The 24,250-nt window shown below is 34.6% G+C and overlaps 2 protein-coding genes across 2 annotated transcripts in view; one reads left to right on the forward strand and one right to left on the reverse strand.

The window, feature by feature from the left end:
• Positions 1 to 680, reverse strand: part of LOC138696589 (uncharacterized) — a 156,591-nt gene extending 155,911 nt beyond the window's left edge. Inside the window, exon 1 of the mRNA XM_069821738.1 lies at positions 522 to 680. Coding sequence (XP_069677839.1) covers positions 522 to 553 — 32 coding nt within the window. The 5' untranslated portion in view covers positions 554 to 680. The remainder of the gene's footprint in view (positions 1 to 521) is intronic.
• A 119-nt stretch (positions 681 to 799) lies between these two features.
• Positions 800 to 24,250, forward strand: part of LOC138696590 (probable JmjC domain-containing histone demethylation protein 2C) — a 1,076,998-nt gene continuing 1,053,547 nt past the window's right edge. Inside the window, exon 1 of the mRNA XM_069821740.1 lies at positions 800 to 1,049. Within this exon, the coding sequence (XP_069677841.1) occupies positions 894 to 1,049 (156 nt within the window). The 5' untranslated portion in view covers positions 800 to 893. The remainder of the gene's footprint in view (positions 1,050 to 24,250) is intronic.

Raw genomic sequence — 24,250 nt, forward strand, 5'->3', positions numbered from 1 at the left:
CATTTCTGTTCAGAAAACAAAAATGGTATTACTTCAGCACTTAAAATATAATTCAAAATGTTTCGCATTATACCTACATCACAATTTGAAATTATTTCGAATATTAATTATTGTAATAGGGGATTTTGCACCGTAAGATTTAAAATAAAGGCATAATTATCTCACAGACGTTTACCAACAATAAAATAAATGGCAATGACAAATGAATACTAGCGTATTTTACAAAGAATGGGGCAATGGGACTTCAGCCTTGAAAATCAATATGAATCAGCTGTCAGAGAATATCCATTTCTTGAAGCAAGTTAGGGGTTTAGAAGATTTGTACTATTTCAGTTAGCTCACAAATGCTACAATAAACATAAAAACTAAGCCACATCTCTAGTATTATCCCGCAAACATGATATAATTAGAATTGCCGTTCTTTTATTGTTTGCTATTTTAAACAGGATGCCAACCGTTGTCCGTCTGTTCTTACACCAATTTATTCGCATTTTATAACTATGGAAGTGAAAATTACTTACATTACCAAGCGCGACACAATAGAAGATATCATAATTATGGAACTCAACACTCCACCAAACAGCTACGGCAATACAGCGGTTAATATATTGCACAACCAAACACACACAACTTCTCATAAAGCAGCCATATTGGACTGAGGTATGACGTCGAAATGTTTTGGTCACGTGTTCCGGCCCTACTTTCTGTGAGGCGTAGACATACAGAAGGTTCATCGTCTGATTAATAGCGGTCTCTAGCGGAGCAATGGAAAGTGTTTTTCGTAAGTATCAATGCGCGGATATGGAACAGTGCTGTGGTGTTTGAGTCGATGGTGGAGAAAAGTTTGACATTTGTGATGTTTTTGAATTGAAAATGTGTACCTAGTGGGTATAATGGCTAACAAATACCGAGAAGAAATAGTGGGTAAACGTTTTCTTTCTGTGAGTGGATTTACAAAGCTTAAATCAGGAAAAATCGGCGAGTGGGGCTGGAGGGCGGGAGTGATACGTGCAGCAAGTCACAAGGATAGTACACATCCAGATTTGCAGGTATAATTTCTGTAATTTATATATGAAAGTTGTTTGATTTTGACAGACAATAGTATTTAATGCCAGAGTAGCATTTACGAAGTTGTTCTGCTCTGTGACATGGCCATGGATTCTATTCTTGCGTATATTTAAACATGACGCAAGGCGCCTTGGTTCAAATGCTTGTTACGTGACTGTATACGCAACTTGGACACGGATGCGTGATACATTGTTTATACATCGCATTCATTGCACTGAAAAGCGATTGACTTGTAATGCGGATTCTGTTCTATTTTACCTTTTGTCAGCGAGATGATTATATGAATATTTGCGAAGAAACTATTTCATCTTAATGGTTCTTTCATATCGATCGCAATACGCCATCTAATTGTTTCGCGAGTTAAACTTTTTCTTTCTGAAATGTTTCCGATTACAAACATCGAACAATAAACATTGCGTAAACAAACACGATAGGAAAAGGGGGCGAGGCCTACACCAGAGTAAGCCGCACAGAACATATGACTTGACAGCGAATAACACATGAGGCCCCTTGACACCTGTCCCTTCGGAAATATTCCGTAGAACAATTGGTTGTGAAATCTATACCTAACTATAGATAAGAAATATCTTAAAAGAGTTTTTTTAGAGCATTTGTAGTAGATTTTATTCTTGAGCAAAATACTTGTCGAACCCTATGGATGTCATATTATCGCTCAGAACAAATTAAACTGTTTATTAGGCAATAGCGATTCTTTTTCTCCTACCCTCGTCCTTCTTCTTATTTCTTTAAATTGGCTCATTCTCGTTCCTGCCTAAACAAATTTATTACTCAATCCCCTAGTAAGTCTACTCTTCCGATTTACGAAACTCTCTTTTTATCTCATATTGTTATTTTTTTTACAAATTATTCTAATTCAAGAAAAACGTTTCGTCAGTCATTAACTCATTGAATACAGCCACTTAGAATATTAACAAACCAGCATTGAAATACATTAAAGAATATACTACAGAATAAAATTATTCCTAACGTTACTCCGAGATGTCTTGGCGTAGCAAGAAGGGAATGGAGTAATCTCTCTTCAGTTCATTTATATTTCGAGAAAAGAGATGTCTGAGTAAACCACTGCTCTTGGCTGTTGCTTACTCAGTAACTAGCGAATTCTTCAATCGTCGTGGATACATAAATAAATAAAATAATAATTATGTGATTAATATACATTTCAGTTCTCATTATTCGAAATTCATAACATTGTTCCCATTTCATTTACAGTTCGAAATATTGTTCCCACTTAATTTACAGCACGGAATGATTTCTTTAAGGTTTATGAAACTGTATTAAGTAGGGCTATAGTTAATAATATCACATAGAAACTTGCGATACATTTGTGAAAAAGGAAGGCCATTTAGCATGAGCCCCGCCCCTGGAATTATCGTATTTCATTGTTGAGTAACATTAGTAAGTGTGAAGTACATAAATCATTACGTGTTTTTTTTTAACTTAGTTTACGTACCAGTAGTGTAAAATTAATATAGCAGCTAGTGACTATTACTTAAGAGCCTATTTTATATCGCTCATGCTGTACTATCGACTGTGAGGTCATCGACATTATATGGAATTTTTATAGTGAAAATTGCTTTTATGATGAAATGAATCCAAAAATTTGTAGTGGAATTGGCTGATATTCGTCTTATAGTTCGAGGAATAACTGCAAAAACTCAACCAAAGAAATCAGCCCGAGCGGGATTCGATTTCACGCACGAGCTCACATAAACCTTTCATCATCATCATCATCTACTTTGAGAGTTGTTCTGCTGATGTGATCCAAATTTCAAGAGAATTCATTCTCCCGTAGATATTTTTATTTTAAAGTAATTCTTATCGTCAGAAGTAGTTGCTAATTTACTACAAATTGGTTTAAGAGATTATTACTTGTATTTCGTCATCTAATGATTCGTTTCTCTGTAAAATTCAATTAAAGAATATATAAATGTTGAGATTCTTTCAATTACAACTATTATCAAAATTAATCCGACCTTTTGGGATTCTTTGCTTATGTAATTTATCGCTATTTGGGGTTGTCTTTCCATTATTATTCGCAAAATATGTGCGTGCCTTTTCTATTATTGTTGGTATTTTATTTCCTAGACCTACTTCTTGATTGCAGAGTTGGAGCTCTAGCCTGTTTCGACTTCGTAAATATCTCTATTGAATAAGTACACACAGATCTGTGCCTCACATTTTTTATCCAAAGTTTTCTATTCTCTCACGTAAGATATGCATCGCTGTTGCTGTATCGATTTTCCTTTTGTATGTTCGATTCAATGTTCAACTTTCATCGCCTTGTACAATTTTAATTGTATGAATGTTTATTCATTTATCCATAGTTTTCTCCTCGAGGCCACGTCTTTCACTGCAAACTCTGCAGTCTTCTGGTTTTTCTCCTTCCTCTTAGTGTCCGCATGCGATCCATATAGGTCTTATCTCAATGTTGTTCTTCATGTGATATCTTCTGCTTCGAATTATCTCCTGTTCGTCATTCCTTCCTTTGCATCCTTCAGTAGGCAGTTTCTTCTTAGCCAGTGACCCAGCCAATCTCTTTTTCCCCTCCTGATTAGTTTTAGAATTACTGTTTCTCCACCCTCTCTTTCTAAAAGTTTCATTTCTTATTCTGTCTGCCCATTTCATTCACAATCTCTATTCTTCTTCATATCCACATTTCCAAGTGCTTTTAGTCGTTTCTCCCCGCTTCGTCGTAATGACCATATTTCTGTCTCACACAGTGCCACACTTTACACAAAGCACTTCACTAGTCTTTTCCTTAGTTCTTTTTCCAAACGTCTGCAGACGATGCTGCTTTTTCTATTAAAAGTTTCTTTTGCCATTGCTATACTCCTTTTGACTTCCTGGCAGCAGCTTATGTTACTACTTGTAGTATAACCCATGTACTTGAAGCTGTTCACTTGTTCTACTGCCTCATTTCAAATTCGCACGTTTACCTTCTTTATTTTTCTTCCGATAAGCATGGTTTTCATCATGTTTGCATTTATCTTCATCCCATATTGCTCATAGCTCACAGCTGTCATTTAGCTCCAGTAGCGTATCCCTTAGTATTGTCTCCTCTTCTGCTAACAACGCCATATCAGCAGCAAATATTATGCACTTTATTCTTCTTCCTTCTTCTATAACCCTTACCTTGTTTTTTAGTAGGTTATTTTAAGACGCTGTATCAACATCTTAGGTTATTTAGCGTCTGAATGAGATGAAAGTGATAATGCCGATGAAATGAGACCGGGTTCCAGCACCGAAAGTTACCCAGCATTTGCTCAAGTTGGGTTGAGGGAAAACCCCGGAAAAAACCTCAACCAGGTAACTTGCCCCGACCGGGAATCGAACCCTGGCCAACTGGTTTCGCGGCCAGACGCGCTGACCGTTACTCCACAGGTGTGGATCCCTACCATGTTCTCAAAGAATTATTATTATTATTATTATTGTTATTATTATTATTATCATTATTATCATCGTTATCGTTTCATAGGGTGCTATTCATAGACATTTCGCAGCACGAGCTACAAGAGTACTAAGCTAGCCCCGGCTATCCACTGGTTACTTGTACAGAATTCAAATCATATCCTATCGCTAACACTGGTTTATGAATACGAAAAACGCTGATCATCCACCGGAAACCCGCGTTAAAAATGTCTATGAATACGGCCCATAAAGTTTTATAATTATGCAAGTTACGACAATTGAATTGAAAAATATTATTGCATCCACTTATCTCTGTTGTTCCAATACCATCTACGGGTATTTTCATAATAAATTCCGCCTTGTTTCTCCTGGATGCGAAGCAGGATTTACGATGTGGAACGCCAATTCCGTAATATTTTGGCCAACGATGAGACTTCTCACAAAATAAAACTTCTGTTTTTCTTTCTGATTTTTACAACACTAATACAGTTTAGATAATATGGCTTGTCCATTGTTTTTTGAGTGTATATCCTACAAGTGACTAGACGGAGATATAAATTTAAGCTTTGTCATGCTCAAGCTACAGCTTTCATGCAAGTAGTGAAGCTTTCGCTACGGTCAGCATGTTTAGAATGTCTCAGATATCCCCTGGTATCTTATAGACGCAGTTGATTCTTATCCGAACGTTGTATAGTAGAAATATCTACGTTTCTGACTCTCGGTTTGTAACAGCTATTCGCAGAGATTGATTTCTAGCACTTGAAACTACCAATTCGCCGAACCTTGATTCTATTTTCAACCAAGAACTGGATATCTTCATGTTTGTGCTGTGTTGTCTCATACGATAATATTTCTAAACCTGTTACTGAACGATGTAAAATAAGCTGCAAGATTATCTAAAATCGGTGGATGTGGTTGTAGAGAAATGAAATCGATTATTCGTCTTGGGATTGTCTGTCATTGGCTTTACAGTTTGAGAAATCCTGGAAAATATATAGTTAAGTGAATAGTCATCCAAGCGGTTTGAAATCATGAACGAGTGCAGCCACAGATAGGGCTACCACAAGTCTGTATTTTGAAATCTGTCCTGCCATCCGTATCTAGTTTTGAAAATTTGTTACATGTCCATATTTTATGAAAAAGTCCTAGTCATCTGATCTGATGGTGTGGTCAGCACCACACTCCGACCGTTTTTACCCCCCCCCCTCCCGGGAAAGATCCGATACTCGTTTGATAGGGGAGCGAATGAACCTCTGCGCCGTTCAGGAAATGTTGGTAAAGAGAGAAATCCCGTTACTACTTGGGATTGAACCTGGGATCTTCTGGTCCGCAGCCAGTTGCTCGACCAAGTGAACTATCCGTCCGCCTCTGTGTAGTCACTACTGGAATTTTATTGATTTTTATATTAACCGTTTTTTTATTTTTTTATTTTGCTGTACAGATAGCCGTAATTATATAATAAAAGCTCACATAAAATAACGAGTAATACCAATTTTGCATCTAAAAAGAATAAGATATAGGGCCTCTACAAAATGTTTCTGTGTCCTGCGTGTTTAACCAATTTGTCCTGTTTTCACTCATGCGTATCTGATAACCTTAGCCACAGATCATAAGCCTAACCCTCTATAGCAACGGTCTTCAGTACAGAGCACCCTGGGGCTAGCGTCCCTTACCCGCGGAGAACACAGTGCACCAAGGTGCACTCGTAGCTGCAAGCGGGTATGCTCTCTACCTCTTCCTGCTGCACGACGCACAGTGTGCAATTTTTCCGATCTAAGTGGACAAAAATCTAATTTCGACTCGTTTAGTTATACATAGGTGAATATGATTTCGTGTTCTTTAACATTTGAAGAATGTTGTGAGTAATAGCTTTTACTGATTTATCAGCGGCAAACTAATTTATAAAGGTATAAACTTTGAGTTCTTCCTAACACTTCTCGCTCCTGTTCAGTCGTAGACACAGAGGCTTACTATGTGGGTGGAAAAGAGCCAATTGTGTGATTTATTGTGTTGTGAAACATAGAATTTGTTCATATAGGTACGTTCTTACTAATGTAACTTCAATTACAAGTTTATAAATTATTTTCCTTCTTACAGTAGGGTTTAAATATCACAATTGAAAAACTTAAGTTTTTTAAAGTTCTACAAATAGCTATAATGTGACTTTTAATATAGCCGGTCACGTCCGGTTACAACAATTCTTTTACCATTTAATATAGCATCATTTAGAGTGTTGAATCCTTGTTTTAAAGTTTGCGCGTTCTTGCGCATTTGTAAGTAATTAATTTTTTTTCAGTGTTGGGGCTTACGGTAACTGTTCAATGTTTGGCTTAACAGCAGAAAAGAATCATTGACTAAGAAAGTTTTTAATCATTGTGAGAGTGTTTTAGGCCTACAGAATTGTTCACATGATATGGAATATCAGTTTAAAAATACATTGGACACATTTTTACCTAACCTTAACAAACGCACAGTGAATCAGAACGCAAATCACTAGCTGGACAAAATTAATCACTTTTCTGCAGTCTAACGCATTGTTATGAAACTTTGTACATGCCAAATAGGTGGTACATATGATTTGTGTACAAACTGTGATTACCAGGGAAAGGATTTATATGTAAATACATATTTACTTATAAAGCTAATATAATTTATATTTTGCATTATCTTTATGTTTCACAATGTGTAGGGTTGAAAAATCCTACTTTTATTTTCCATATTTTTCCATATTTTAGAGTTTAGTACATATTTTCGTTAATTTCCATATATTTTCCATATTTCATATAAAACAGTCCATATTATATTAGGTTTAACAATAAAACAAAACAAAATTCCATTAACTTTTAAAAATACATTTCAACAATAGAGATTTAAACACATGTTCAGTAATCCCTTTAACATCAGAGTTATTTGAAAATTAGCAGTCCTATCAACAATGGGAAAGTAAGTTACAAAACTGTATTAATTTAATTTAAAATTTTTAACAGACTTCAGTTGTGCAGCTCAACAGTTAAATGCCAGTCAGAGTACACATAGGTTCAGTTTTGTAAATCATACTATAAAGACGGTAAATATGCCAAAAGTACGTCATTCAGTCAATTTAAAATCAAAACTAACAAGTTACATTTCAGAATTTAAAGAAGATGGTTTATCAACTGACAATAAAATATTATTTTGTAATTTGTGTCAGTGTGCAGTATCATCTACACAAAAGTTCCTGGTGCAACAACACATTACAACTAGTAAACATCAGGCCAACAAACAACTAAATTCCAAGCAGAGACAATTGTTTTTAACACAACCAACAACATCGAATGTAAGATCTGAGTTTAACATCGACCTGTGCCGTTCTCTCATCTCTGCTGATATTCCTCTCTACAAACTAAAGAATAAGGTCTTCAGGGAATTCCTTGAAAAATATACTCAACATACAATCCCGGATGAGTCAACACTTAGGAAGACGTATGCTCCATCCATCTACGATGAGACAATACAGAAGATAAGAGATGAAATTAAAGATAGTTCAATTTGGGTTTCCATTGATGAGACACCCGACAAAGAAGGTAGACTTGTTGGTAATGTAGTTATCGGTTTGTTAAGTGAACAATATTCTGAACGAATTCTTTTACATTGTGATGTTCTAGAAAAGTGCAATAACAAAACTATAGTTAAACTGTTCAACGAAGCTATGGGTATCCTGTGGCCAAAGGGTATTATGTACGATAATGTGTTATTCTTTATTAGCGATGCTGCCCCTTATATGGTCAAAGCTGGACAAGCATTATCTGTTGTATATCCTAAATTGACTCATTTTACTTGTGTGGCGCATGCATTTCATCGTGTGGCAGAAGTGGTCAGAGACAATTTCCCTAAAGTAGATTTGTTGATTTCATCAGTGAAAAAAGTATTTCTCAAAGCTCCCAGTAGAGTTAACGTGTTGAAAGAAATGTACCCTGAAATTCCATTGCCACCAAAGCCAATTTTAACTAGATGGGGTACATGGCTAGAAGCAGTTGAATATTATGCCGAACATATAGACTCTATTAACAATGTTCTCCTTGCATTGGACTCTGAAGATGCAGTCTCAATTGATACTGCGAAAACAGTTACCTGTGACATAAGTGTGAAGAATGACTTAGCTCACATTCAGCATACATTTTCATGCATCATAAAAACGCTCAAAAGTCTCCAAAATAGGCACCTTTCACTATCTGAAAGTTTTGAAATTATAAATAGTACTGTGGAACAACTGAATCGTGGTAGAGGTAAAGTTGCAGATGCAGTAAGAGCTAAGGTGGACACTGTACTTTCAAAAAACCCTGGATATGAAGAACTACAAAAGGTTGTTGCTGTGATGAGTGGTGAATCAACAGTGAAGATTAACTTGGACTTATCCCCAGCAGACATTGTGAAATTGAATTATGTACCAGTTACTTCTTGTGACGTCGAACGCTCTTTTAGTCAGTATAAATCTATCCTCAGAGACAATAGAAGAAGATTCACTTTTCAGCACTTGAAAGAAATGTTTGTAACCTATTGTTATGGTAACAGACAATAAAAATTGTGTTTTGTTGAAACTACATTGGAAGATAAGGTACGTCCATTATATTTTTTGTTTAGTTTGATTAAAATGTACCAATATTTAACGTACATAGTCATTTTTTTATAATTTTAAGTCCATATTTAATTCCATATTTTGGTAAAAATCCATATTTAATTCCATATTTTGGTAAAAATAACTACATATATATTTACATATTTCATATATTTTTAGTCCATATAAATCCGTTCCCTGGTGATTACGTTTGCACAAGAAAAACTACCCCTTTATAGCGGGTGCATTTAGACAGAATAACTTTTCTCCTACCTAAAAGATTTTTATGAAACATTGTAAGGAAGTTACAGGTAGCATATATTTTTTGTGCACAAATTATATTTACGGTTCCATAAGTGGAACTACTTCTTTAATGGATGCATTCAAACAAAATTAATAAATTCTCTCCTTCCTAACAGATTTTTATAAAACTTTATACAGAAGTGTAAAGGAGTGCTTCCTCTTTAGGAACCGTAAATATAGTTTGTACACAAAAAATATATCCTACCTGTAACTTCCGTACAATTTTTCATAAAAATCTGTTAGATAGGAGAGAAATTATTTTTTTTTTCTAAAAACCACCTCGTATAAAGGGGTAGTTCCTCTTACACAATCGTAGTCAGAGTTTGTACACAAAGAATATGTTATATCTATAAGGTCTGTATAAAGTTTCATAACAATCCGTTGGAATGCAGAGAAGTTACGAATTTTATCCAGTTAGATTTGCGTTATTGCACACTGTGCGACGGGGCACACGAAACGGCTCCGCTTACCCTTTGCACATTTTAGCGAGTGCTGACGACCACTGCTCTATAGCCTAAGCTACACCGTCCCCTGCGGTCAGAACTTCAGCCTGTCACGCAGGCGATCCGGATTCGAGTCCCGGTTAGGCCCAGGATTTTTCATTGAAAAATCCATAGTGACACTTGTGGAGGACGAAGTCGCAGTTGGGGTTTTCTTCAGGGTTCTCCCGTTTTCCCATATTAGGCGCCTGCATCATTCCGTCTATATTTCTCCATTTCGTCATCATTCCATAGCATTTCCCGTACACCGCACAGTGTGCAATAACGCAAATCTAGCTGGACAAAGTTAGTAACTTCTTTGCATTCCAATGGATTGTTATGAATCTTTGTACAGACCTTTTAAATAGCACATTTTTTGTGTACAAACTCTGACTATGTTTGTGTACGAGGAACTACCACTTTATAGGGGGTGGTTTTAGACTAAAATAATAACTTCTCTCCTATCTAACATATTTTTATGAAACACTGTACGGAAGTTACATTTATAATATATTTTTTGTGTACAAACTATATTTACTGTTCCATGAGAGGGAAGTGCATTTACGCAAAATTAATTTCTCTCCAACGCAACAGATTTTTATGAAACTTTGTACAGTAGTTGCAGGTAGCATATATTTTATGTACAAATTCTCATTACATCTATATGCTACCTGTAGGCCTAATTGTTATACAAAGTTTTATAAAAATGTATTATATAGGAAAGAAGTTATTAATTTTGTCTAAATGCACCACTATAAAGGGGCAGTTCCTCTTATGAAACATAATCAGACTTTGTAGACAAAAAATAAAATATTCCACCTGTAACTTCTGTATAAAGTTTCATAAAAATCTGTTAGATAGGAGAGAAGTTATTAATTTTGTTTAAATGCACCCGCTATAAAGGGGTAATTTTTCTTGTGCGAACGTAATCAGAGTTTGTACACAAAACATGTGTGCCACCTGTGAAGCATGTACAAAGTTTCGTAACAATCCGTTGGAATGCAGAGAAGTTATTTATTTTGTCTAGCTAGTGATTTGCGTTCTGATTCACTGTGCGCTTGTTAAGGTTAGATAAAAATGTGTCCAATGTATTTTTAACATGATGTTCGATGTCATGTAAATGATTTTGTAGGCCTGAAACACTCACAAGTGATTAAAAATTTCCTTATTCCATGATTCTTTTTTGCTGTTAAGCCAAATATGAAAAGTTACCGTATGTCCCATCACTGAAAAAAAAATAATTACTGATAAATGCGCAAGAACGCGCAAACTTTAAAACAGGGATTCAACACTCTAAATGATGCTGAATTAAATGGTAAAAGAACTGTTGTAACCGGACGTGACCGACTATATTAAAACTCACATTATATTTGGAGAACTTTAAAAATATATTTTTTTCAATTGTAATGTTTAAACCATTCTGTAAGGAGAATAATAATTCACAAACTTGTAATGGAAGTTAGATTAGTAAGAACGTACCTATCTGACAGATTCCATGTCTCACAACACAATAAATCACCATCAATTGGCTCTTTTTTTCACCCACATAGTAAGTCTCTCTGTCTACTGCTGAACAGGAGCGAGAAATTTTAGGAAGAACTCACTGTTCATACCCTTCTAAATATAGCTTGCTGCTGACAAAACAGTAAAAGCTATTTCTCACAACATTCTCCAAATGTTAAAGAACATGAATTCATATTTACCTATGCCTAACTAAACAAGTCGAAATTTGATTTTTGTCCACCTCCTAGACTGGGAAAATTGCACACTGTGGGCCGGCTGGCGACGTACGAAGGGGCTGGCCTAGGGTCGAGCAGGATGACTTGCTCGAAATCTGGGTACGCAGCAAACCTTACTGTAGTCAGCCGGTGTGGGTTTGGGGATCCGTCTAGCTTGAGAGTTAGTGCCGTAGATCGTAAAAGGTACCCCCTCTCGAAAATTCGATTCCATTCCAAGCTGCACCGTGACACAGTGATAGGCTATTATTGAGTCTGCTAGTTGACCAAGGTGTCATTTGGAGCGGTCCTCAGAAGCAGTAGAGATTTTCACATTCCTCATTTAGATTGTAGAATATATTCCCTACTCTCATTTGCAGTTATTAATATCTAACACTTTTTACTATCAGTCCAGTGCGTCACATTTAGATTTCCAATCAAGAATTGGAATGCCCTCCCTATTCTTCTCGTTGTGTGTTGTATCAAGGAGTGGCCTTACCCTCACATTTTTCACACACAGTACGTTAAATTCGAGAACGAAAGACAGATATCCTCCCCACATACTGTACCTTTTTCCAGCTAGCAGGGAGAAGATAAAATTTTGGAATCACCTAACGTAATGGTAATGCTTGGGGTGGAAGTTATAATGCTAAAGCAAGTGTAGGAAAGAAATGATTATTGGCAGCGAAAGTTGTAGTCCGCCGTCTTTCTCTAGTTAATTTACTTACGTAGTACAGAACCACAGTCTAGTATACACAGTCACGAAGCTTGAGTTGTTGAAGGTACTAGGAACAATAGACTGTGCCGGTACTATTTCGCATTGTCTGTGATGAGGTGATAGTAGCGATCCTAGTGGTTAGCAGCTATCTGTGGATGCACATTCCCTACGTATTGAGCTTCGTAACTATACATACTAGACCAGACCTGCAGAACTGTAGCTCCTCAGAGCGACTTCTTTCCTCCCCTTTCTTACTCAACCCACCTTTTCTACCTGTGCGGTCATGGCGTTCTAGTTACACTCGGCTGCATCAACATTCATTCTCGCGGCTTAAGTCGATCATCCCCAATAATAGTGGAGTGAGGCTGACGGCATATTTCCCCTACTTGCGAGTTCTGCAGGCCTGTACTAGACTGTGGTAGTACCTTCCTCTCGTCCGTAAGAGATGCTGCTCTAGCTCAGTACGTAGATGCCAGCAATGTTGCCAACTGAAGTATACGGATAGCCCCCAAACAGTATTCAAAGGTCGCTAGATTTCTTATTAACAATACAGTTTTATTTTGTGTCGCTGGAGAATGCTGAAGAAGTCGATATATTCCTTTTTAAGCAATAGAAAAGTTAAAAGAAATAGTCTCCGAAAAACAGAAGTTGCCAGATTTAGCGGCCAAGTCCTAAATTGGCGACACTGAATGTGATCTTGCTAATGAAGTTCCGGGTTATGAACATGTCAGTTTTATCCTTTTTTTTTTTTCTTCATATTATTCTACGTTTGAAAGTATCGCTGTAATATATTTATGACGCTCTATCATGTTTAGAATAGTAGAGGAAAAGACTGATTGCTTCTTTTCTAAATCCACTAACTTTTTGTGAGCGACAATATTTCATTATATACAAAGTGGAATATATTATTCTGGTATTTATTCTTATTTTGGTTAGTCGCGTGATCGTGAATATTTATTATTACGTTTACATTGGTTTCCTTAAATTTATTGCTTTTGAATAGGTCTAATGGTGCTGTTACATTCTGATCATAAATAATTTAACTTAAATAGTTTAAAGTATTATTTAGTCTATTTATCAAAAATTACTTACCAAACTTTCACTGACGACTGATAAGTAGTCATTACTGCGTGTAATGATGGCAGATTCCTCTTCGTTTTATTTACGATATACCCAACTTGAAAGTAACAGTAACTCTTATAACGTATTTCATTCGACAAAGAAAAACCACAACTCCAAAGGAATTGAATATTCCAACGTCATGCTCCTTTTGTTTCATAAGAAAGAAACGTTTCTTTGAACATGAAAAGGAAAGAAAGAAGGAATAATTCTCTTCTTTTAGAGTTATGGCGAACTAATCGAGTAGTTACCATTTATAAGTAGAAATTGATTACGAGGATAATGTGCATAATGTATACATAATTAATTCTAGGATATAAATAAATAATTATATTAACCCTTAAATTCGCAAAGTATTCTATAGGATAAAACAGGTTAATAGGCTATCTTAATATATAAAATTGAATGTATGTATGTATGTGTGTGTATGTTATCTATACAAATCTACACGCTTTGACCGATATGTGCCAAAGTTTGCACATTTAACCTTCATAACCAGGAGAAGAACATAGGCTACATTAAAATTGTGCAAATGGAAGTTAAATTAATTAAAATTATAAATAATAAAAATAAATACGATCAAACATTCATATGTAATACTAAAATACAATCTTCTAGTCAATTGTTTTTTATTATTGTCTGTTGTATTCAACATCGACTTTCACGAGGACATGGAAATTTTAACACGAAATTAAATTACATTGTTGTTACAGATCATGAAGGCTAAAACTAGATAATTCATGCAATAACTATCTTTACGCAGCCCAGGACCGTATTATGAATTCCTCGATGCAGTTTTGTAAATAGTGAGCAATCTGTTTTATACAACTGAATTCTAGAATTCTTTGAAACTACAAGGATTGCTACCACATAATTTATTTAATATTGAATAAGCAATAGTACTATTGCGAAATATTGATCCACCAAAATTATGCACGAATAAGAATTGGTGTGAAAAACTCATACGAAACGTAATAGAATTGGCAATATTAACTGCAAAAATAAAAGGAGATGTTTTTATTCCACGTATTGCTAGGATACTCATTCAATTTTAAGCAACTGCAATTTCAATGCCACTAATGGCCATATTAAAATGAAGCTCAAGGACAGTCGCTCAAAAGTTGCAGACATTAACTTAAAAACTGCGTGTTTTTCACATCCTCAACTATATTTTATGCAAAGAAGTGAAAAAAAAAAAGATTTTACACATATCAATAAGTAATTCAATCATACTTTTGTCATGTTGCTAATGTAGTATGTGAATGTACATAATCCCACTGAAAATAACATTGTATTAATTCTCAAAATATTGTTGTTCACGTCCGAAAATGTGTTGCTGCGAAATTATATCTGCATAATCACGTTGCAAATTTAGTATGTTAAGCGTTGTGGAAATAAAAATCTCTTAATTTCTAAAATAGCAGTAGGCCTATACGTTTCTCAGAATATTAGTCTTTATGTTAAAAAATGACTTATTGCGAGTTTATATTGTATCTTCATTCTGTGTATAAAATTAGAATTAATATAATATGTTCTGAATTTAAGAGGTATAGTTGTTTCAAGTTTTATTAAAAAAACTGGGTGTGATATATGGGTGTACAGCGGTCAAGAGGTAAAAAAATCTTCCAATATAAATTAAATTATATATGTATATATTGATTCGATGCTGAAACTGATCAGAAAGAGGAGAAGGAACTATATTTTCGTTGGGTTTTACTTTGTTTATAGTTTGATTTTTCTATTACTTTATTTGTATTTCTGGCGGTGTGGAAGAGAAGGCCTAATGGCCTTAACTACACCAGAATAAATAAATAAGCAAATAAATAAATAAATAAAAACAAATAAATAAATGTAAAATAACAGTTTAACGTCAGGCACATAATGAAATGTTTTCTTTTCGGTGCCTGATTTACAACTGTTTTAAATTGAGTTAACCCTGGCAGGCATTAGGCTAAGGACTTCATGTAAGTGACGTTAAGTAAAGATTCATCTTTATGGGCGAGGAAAGCTTAGTAAAGAGAATTCGTTTTGGTTGTGTATAGTTAGGTTTCCGAGATTGCCGAAAATTTAATAAACAGTTTAATTAAAAATAGAAGCAGAAAGGAAAACCCGGGCAACGCCGGGTGCTTTCAGCTTACTTACTTACTTACAAATGGCTTTTAAGGAACCCGAAGGTTCATTGCCGCCCTCACATAAGCCCGCCATCGGTCCCTATCCTGTGCAAGATTAATCCAGTCTCTATCATCATATCCCACCTCCCTCAAATCCATTTTAATATTATCCTCCCATCTACGTCTCTATCCTCCCCAAAGGTCTTATTCTCTCCGGTCTCCCAACTAACACTCTATATGCATTTCTGGATTCGCCCATACGTGCTACATGCCCTGCCCATCTCAAACGTCTGGATTTAATGTTCCTAATTATGTCAGCTGAAGAATACAATGCGTGCAGTTCTGCGTTGTGTAACTTTCTCCATTCTCCTGTAACTTCATCCCGCTTAGCCCCAAATATTTTCCTAAGCACCTTATTCTCAAACACCCTTAACCTATGTTCCTCTCTCAGAGTGAGAGTCCAAGTTTCACAACCATACAGAACAACTGGTAATATAACTAGCTTTCAGCTAGTATGCTATAATTTTAATAGAACTGTAGAAAAAAAATTGGTAGGAAAATTAAAATTTCACAATACTATAATATTGTACAACATATAAAATACGGATATTGCGATAGTTGTTTTCTTTACAGTCCGACACGGTTTAATAAACTAGTGTGAGAAATGAAATTTTGCCAATTTAAGGTTAAATAACATCCATATGTTGCACCTTTTTTTTAGCAAAAAAAGCCGTCTTAAATAAGGGTTCGAATAGATCGGCCTACTAATCAATCAGAATAATCATTAAAACCAATTGTGTGACAGTTACAGTTACAATAGTTACAGTATGATGTAATATGGAAATGTAACGGTACACTGTTACTATGAGACTATAATAATTAAAGTTGATTGGTAATAAATATAACATATACTCATATAAATTTTCTTTTTCTATAATTGTTAAGTATATGTGCTGTTTTAGGCGTAATAGATCGACTATTGTTAAGATTTTTTGTATTCGACAGATATTGGAGAAAAAATGGGAGTATAAGGGTACAGTACATCAGTTATTCATAGATTTCAAAGAGGCATATGACTCGGTTAAGAGAGAAGTTTTATACAATATTCTTACTGAATTTGCTAGCCTGTTCCCGAGAAACTAGTTCGATTAATTAAAATGTGTCTCAGTGAAACGTACAGCAGAGTCCGTATAGGTCAGTTTCTGCCGGATGCTTTTTCAATTCATTGCGGGCTAAAGCAAAAAGATGCGCTATCGCCTTTACTTTTTAACTTTTCTCTAGAACAGGCGTTCCCAACCTGGTGCTCGGGAGCACATTAAGATATGTGGATCATATGCGAAGACTAAGAGGAAGGCAGAAAATAGGAAAGATTGGAGAATGCTGGGTTTGCAGGGAAGGACCTACCCATGGACAGAACACTTGTAATAATAATAATAATAATAATAATAATAATAATGATAATAATAATAGATTGTAATTCTGTGCTGTTCTGATACCCATGTATGTGGTATAAGGCCAACTATGCACGGATCTTAAAGTCTAAAAAATTATGACTACCGGTACTTTCATTGTAAAATATAGAAACGTTTTTTCCTCTCGTCTAATTGGAAAATGCTCAAGGAAATCGAGGAGGATTAAGAACGAGCGAAGTAATTCAGCTTCTTGTGGTTCCATGTGACGTTAATGCTTCGGAAGACATACAGCATATTGTATTTATAACGTACAGTAACTAATAGATTCCGTTGCTTCGAGAGTTCAGGGTAAGCCTTATCGAAATTTATCAGCTGTCGTCTTCAAGTCTTAGTAAAGAAACCGACAGAATAGCGGTAGCAAGAGCAGTTACGAATAAACCAGCCTATTGACTCTGAAAAGCAACACGGAAAGTCTATTAAAAGCCAGCGTAGATTTCAGTCTGGAAGTAAATGTAAAGAAAACGACATCTTAGAACAAAACTACGGTACAGGAATTAAAAATATGTCCTTTGAGAATATTGCCAAGCTGATGCTTGGAACGAACCGTAATAAACATAGGAGAATTTAATTATAGTTAAAAATTCTTGTAAGGCATGTTTCCAATAAACTGAGAAGATTTATTTTCGTATCTTCCTATAGAAGAATTGCTATGTAATCATTTGGGACTGAATTTATATAAATTAAACCGGTGCCTCATATTATGTTTTAAACATTTCATAACAAATCAGTTCTTTGTGCTATTACCTATAACATTCATTTTTTTTTCGTTGTTGGTAACTCTATAGCATCTACTAGATGGAGTTACTTGTCAACAATGTGACGCTGAAACGTGTGTTCAGGTTATTGTCCTGATGTATTTTTATATTTGTGATGATTGGTTAATTAATATTAACCCGGCACACTCACATTCATACAAATTTCCAGACACCCAGGGAATTATTCTTCTTCAAGAGCGCCGAGCCCGGGAATCGAACCCGGGACCTCCTGATCTGGAAGCCAGCATGCTGACCAACAGACCACGGAGGCAGTCATTCATTTTTATATAATTTATTTTATTATACATATTCAAGAAACAAACATGTATTATATAATTCACTATGTACTGAAACAAGATACATTTTCGTTTTTTGCATTACACACAAAAACACTTGTACAATAATATAAATTTCTTAAATAAAAAAAAAAAACTACGGTAACTCACACCTACAGTATATATTCAAAAAGAAAAATTTGAAAGCTCTCTAACTTGAAATTAATGCAATTTTTTTTTAAATTTCCAAACAAAATCATATCTCATTCCCAGACTAACATAGAAAAATTATTCTAGCTACCGAATTTCTATGATGTCTGTTGAATGTGAAAAAAAAAATCATTTCACTAGTTTATGAGAAAAATTGGCACTTACATATCAGTGTTTTCAGCTCTTCTTTTTTTTTCGGGAATTTTAAAAGTAATTTATTACAATTAAATTTACAGGTAATGTTCGTTAGTGTTTCCTCAATCTCTCTTAAAAATTTCAAATGGATAGCTTTAAAAGTTAATGAAGTACAGTGCAAAATGTGGGCTCCTGTAATTTATTTTATTTTATAAGCTAGTAGATTTACACTCCCTGGTTACCTTAACAGATATATTTGTGGCAGAAAAAGATAACGTGTTAAACAGTTTAATATTTAAATACTTATACTTAAAGTTTTAATTATTCTAACATAAGGAGTGTTTATGTTAATGATTATTCGCGGTTTCATAAGCATAAATGTCTGATCTAAGATTATAATTTTATTACACAAATTTTCTTTCGCGTGCAGTAGATTGACATGTGTATAATATACGATACAAACTCAGTAGGCCTAGTGTTAAGTTTTTAAAAGCACATCTGCAGGATGCTGCCTATTTGATAGATCCATAATAACTGTAATTACTTTTTTCCTGCTTATAAAGACTCTACTCTGAAAAGAACTGTTTCCCCAAAATTAGTAACCCATCTTGTAAATGTGAATAGAAGAAAGCATAATAATTAACTTATTTCACAAGATTCCAGTTTCCGTAGTAAAAAAGTCACTCTGGACAATTTGAGGCATAGATTGTTAATATCAGTCTCCTATTTCAGCGTATTATCTAATTCAGTTTGTAATAATTTGATTGATTTTGATTCCTTTTCCATGTATCGCAATGTAAGTTTACCATATGAGCATTTTTTTTTCGTGAAGTTTGAAATTTTTACTTTATTGCATTGAATTTGTCTTCATCGCATACTTTAATAAGATTTCAGACTATATTTTCCCATTTTAGTCAAAAATGTATTCAGAAAGTGTCAGTTTGTTTTAACTGTAAAGTGTGTTGAAGGAAAATATTTAGTACTTGATTTTTACAGAAATTTGACAGTCATATTATTTTCCTTACCTTTAATGTGTGAATGCCGGAAACATCTTATGATATAAAAAGACACCGTCTCTGTATGAAACATTTATCTGAGACAGACATAAAAGTTTCATTGAGGGACATCTCAGGATGATTTCTATTGTATTGTAATAGTAGATAATGAAGTGAATTCATTAGAACACTGTCTACTCCATTATATTTATTTTAATTCAAATTGGATAGTGTCGTAGTGTGGTTTTGTGCATATTTTTATACCTATATATTTCGGTATATTTGCAAATCCATAATGCAGCCTGTTTCAACGTTGTCACTAACCAATACTAAATGCATAATAACTAAGAATATTTGAAAATTTTACGAAAGCATTTTTGTAATAATAATAATAATAAGAAATGCCAGCGAAGGAAGACCATTAGGGTATCCAAAATTATGATTTTTTTTACACTTTGGAGAGTGGTTTAAAAATTTTGGAAGTGGACAGTTGGGAAACGTTGTTTAAATAGACCAAATTGGTGTAACATTGTGAACTCAGTAGCAAAAAGCTTGCATAATTTCTAATTTAATAATAATCATAATAATAATTATTATAATTATATTCCATAGATCTTATATGAGCAATGAAGCTTTAAGATGTGGAACAAGTCAAAATTTTACAATATTAATTACAATTACAATGTTTACAAATTTTTACAATATTTTACAATTTCTACAGTTTTACGATTTAGTAATTTTCTACAATGATGAGGTGAGGTCCGAGGATTCGCCAAAAGATTACCCGGCATTTGCCTTTTGGTTGGGGAAAACCTCTTAAAAACCCAACCAGGTGATCAAATCAAAAGGGTGAAATGAAGTGATGCCGAGGACTCGCGTTAGACCATCCGGCTTCAGTCTCACGGCTGGGGAAAACCTCGGAAGAAACAATTCAATGAGACCAAAGGGGGATCCAACCCAAGCCCGAACGCAGCTCCGGATCAGCAGCCCAGCGAGTCTGCCGACTGAGCTACATCGATGGCTCTACTAAAAATATACAATAGCCTACATAGCCAATCAGATTATTAAATTTACAAACGCAAACGATCATTCATCAGTTGAGCTATATATATATATAATACAAAACAAGTAAGTTAATTAAATTTAAGGCATAAACAATTCAATCAGTTGTGATATACAGAAATTGATAATACATATCATGCAAATTACTTCAAATTATAAACACAAACAATTTATCAATAGAGCTACAGATTACTATTCAATTTAAAGCATATACAATTCATCGACCAAAACTATACAAACATATACAATACAAAGTAAGCAGATTAATTCAATTTAATCAATAATAATAATAATAATAATAATAATAATAATAATAATAATAATAATAAATGTACCGAGGATCGAACCCAAATTTCTAGATGAAAACCCATCTTTTGCTCTTGAACTTTGAATAATTCGGTGGAGATCGGAAATATAATTCAGAACGATCGGTTGGTCCGTTAGGTGGAATATGAATGTTGTGGCTTATTGTTGTACATGTATCTCACGGATTCCTTGGGAGTTTTAAACCTGTACGTATTGTGGCTTGTCATGCTTTAGCTGCGCATAACTGTCACTTCAGCAGCAATCAACAATAACCTTGACACCATCGAACTAACTGCGTTCCTCTTTCCCATTTACCGAGCTTTAAAAGCCTTAAAAACGAAAATAGTAATGCACTAGGTAGTAATGCTGTTACGGTGTTACCGTTCCACTGTAACGGGCCATCAGGTAAAATAGAATACCAGTGTGTCATAAGTTAGCAACTCACTAATTACAAGTCTGAATTACAATAAAATCATACGACACTGAATATAATATATTATTATTAATAATCTTACATAACTGACCTTACAAACAGCTGTTCTTCTCTACATTTCAAATGGTAAAGATATCGATCCGAAACTGGTAGCACTATTGTTTGAATGCTAGCCAAGAATTAAAATAAAATCATACGAAACTGAATACGTATATTACGCTACACACATGGGAGGCATTCAAATGATGACCAACGTACAGTGCTTTGCGAAATCTTATGTTTTTCCAATCAAAATCATCGATACTAGTTGTTTCATATATCTTTCAACATTATTTACTACATAGCAATTTTATTATGATCATCTTTGCAGTGTTTTCACTGGCAGACTTATTTTTATGACCAATTTGACTTTCTCTCCTTGTGATACGTTCATAAACTGTGTAAACTAATCTATCTAATTATGCTTGAGTCAGTTTTGATATATTGTCTGATTATTTCAGTATATTTTATACATTAAGTTAATTTGATTAAAGGAGACCTTAGTAAGTTAAAATAATATTCTTAACATCTTTCTTTAAAAAAGAAATGCATAATTTTTATTTTATTTCGTCCGTTTTGTTAATGTGCATGTATCTGTCGCAGAAATGTGGGCACAATAGTAGGATATATTTTTAATTGCTTATTTAACGACGCTGTGTGAACTACTAGATTAGTGTCGGTGGAATTGGTGATAGCGAGGTGGTATTTGGCGAGATGAGACCGTGGATTCGCCATAGATTATCTGACATTCGGGTTGCATTAAAAATATTGACTATTCCATCTGTCTTAAATAAGAAGCAAATAATTTATTGCAGTCAGTTCGACATGATATTTAAATAATAATATTATCCTTACTTTTAATTGAAACCAGAGAAGAGGAATAGGTAGATATATTACTGTTAATAATAACATCGGCTAATAAATTCCAATTAGGGAAATGTGTAGAACAGCCTTACAGTTGAAGAAAACCTCTGAAAAAATCTAACCAGGCAATCAGTCCAGTGGGAATCGAACTCACTCCCGAGTGCAGCCCCGGATCTGCAGACAAACGCACTACCGACTGATCGGCATAGGTGGTCACTGTAGTTAGGTTATATTTACAATGTATGTTACCCGATAAATATTTATATTGCTTAGCATACATGATTTGTAGTCTGATAATAGATTGAAACAGTTAAACCTTTTGTTATATTATGACTTACGTAATATTGATATGATAAGAAATCGTTACGTTTGTATATGTAACATGATTAGCCTATCGTTATGTAATGAAGTATGAGGAAATGTTATGTCAGTGATCAAGTACAGAATTGACTAGTTGCTTTGTCATTATGAAAGAAAAGTTCAGCGATGCTGCAGAAAACGAATTTTGAGAGTTTTTAGTAAGTACAAAATATGTTCGAGATGTAATGTATTCTAAAAAACGGAGTCTATTTCTTGTTACATCACGTGTAATCTATCTTTCTGTCCATTATGTATAGCGTATGCCCTAGCTATTATATGAAATTTGTCAATATAGGAATCGTTTCTTCTTCTTCGTCTTCTTCTTCTTCTCCTCCTCCTCCTCCTCCTCCTCCTCCTCCTCCTCCGCCCATCCCCCCGAAAACATGCATATGTTAATACTCATAATTTTTTATTATACTAAGTTTAAGTATTGTGATGTTCTAAACCTCGATTTCGATATTATCTATAGTAATGTCACAAAAGGTCTGAGATTTCCCACTAGCGAAGCTAGTGGTTTTATCTGGAAAATCTCAGACCTCGAGTGATATTTATTAGTACTATTTCGTGAATAAAATAAAAATGTAAATCCCTAAAATTCGCTCACAAAATGTTAATATTATTGTATATTTATGGGCGTACTGGAATTGGTTCCCAGATCTGTGAATCGGTTCCCAGTTCGACCCAGAGCTATACCCGAGTTGGTTCCAGTTTGATTTCATCTATGTACTGCAATTGGTTCCCTCGCTAGATCAAGCCAGAAAACATTTCCTTCCCATTTTATACAGACTTAGGACTATCAACTACTCTCTACGGAAGTAAGTAGATTAAAAATATTTTGTGCTTGGCGGACACGCTGCGTCGAATAAATTCATCATTTTTATTTAAAGTTGCAATATCACAAGTGTCGTGGTTATGTTCGACGTTGTATTTCATTATAATACCTGAATCAGAAAGTTTCACGAAACACTTACATCCTCTTTTTTCATAAAACTGAACTCGTGATCAATGAGCCTTTTCTTCTTTTCACTGAGCATAGTAGTGAAATTCCTCATTAACTGCAATCGCTGTAGAGCAGTGGTCGTCAGCACTCGCTGAAAGGGGCAAAGGGTAAGAAGTGTATCAGAATATGCACCGTCGCGTCGTGCAGAAGAGAGAGGAAGAAAGCATACCCGCCACCATAAATCTTTAGTGTGCCACATATTGAAAAAGGTTGAAAAACACTTCTATAGACCTATGTAGATACCAAATGACTAACGTGTAGGCTAAGTGGAATAGTCTTTAAAATTATTTCTATTCTTGGTTGTGATTTCCTTTAAAGTTTTACAAAAGTATCGTTATAAAATCAAGCCACATAAAGGTATAATTAAGGGGTTGCTCTTTCTTTAATAATTGACGGTCACTAGCTTTAAGACCTTCGTTAGACGTAAGCAAATATGTATATAGTTAGGCCTACTTGTCCAACTTTCCATTGAAGAGTTTGAGTTCACAATACTAATGGTTATTTATCAAGAAATAATCCTGTTATAAACCACTAATATTTTGTAATACCTGTATCTTATTTAAATACCAATTTAGTAAATATAAACATAACATTAATATTTATTACAATGCACGAAAAGTTATTTTATATGAATTTGTGCAGAAGTGGGGAAACGCCTATTTGAATCGTAATTCAGAAAACTAGAGTTTAAAATCTTTATTGGTTTCATTTATAATATGTCTATTTAATGATACCTACTCACCATCTCGTCCTAGAGCCGACGTTATCAAAGCATGGGGTTCTACCTCCATGCCTCATATGCGCCTTA

The sequence above is a fragment of the Periplaneta americana genome, chromosome 3, assembly GCF_040183065.1.
Source record: "Periplaneta americana isolate PAMFEO1 chromosome 3, P.americana_PAMFEO1_priV1, whole genome shotgun sequence".
NCBI lineage: Eukaryota > Metazoa > Arthropoda > Insecta > Blattodea > Blattidae > Periplaneta > Periplaneta americana.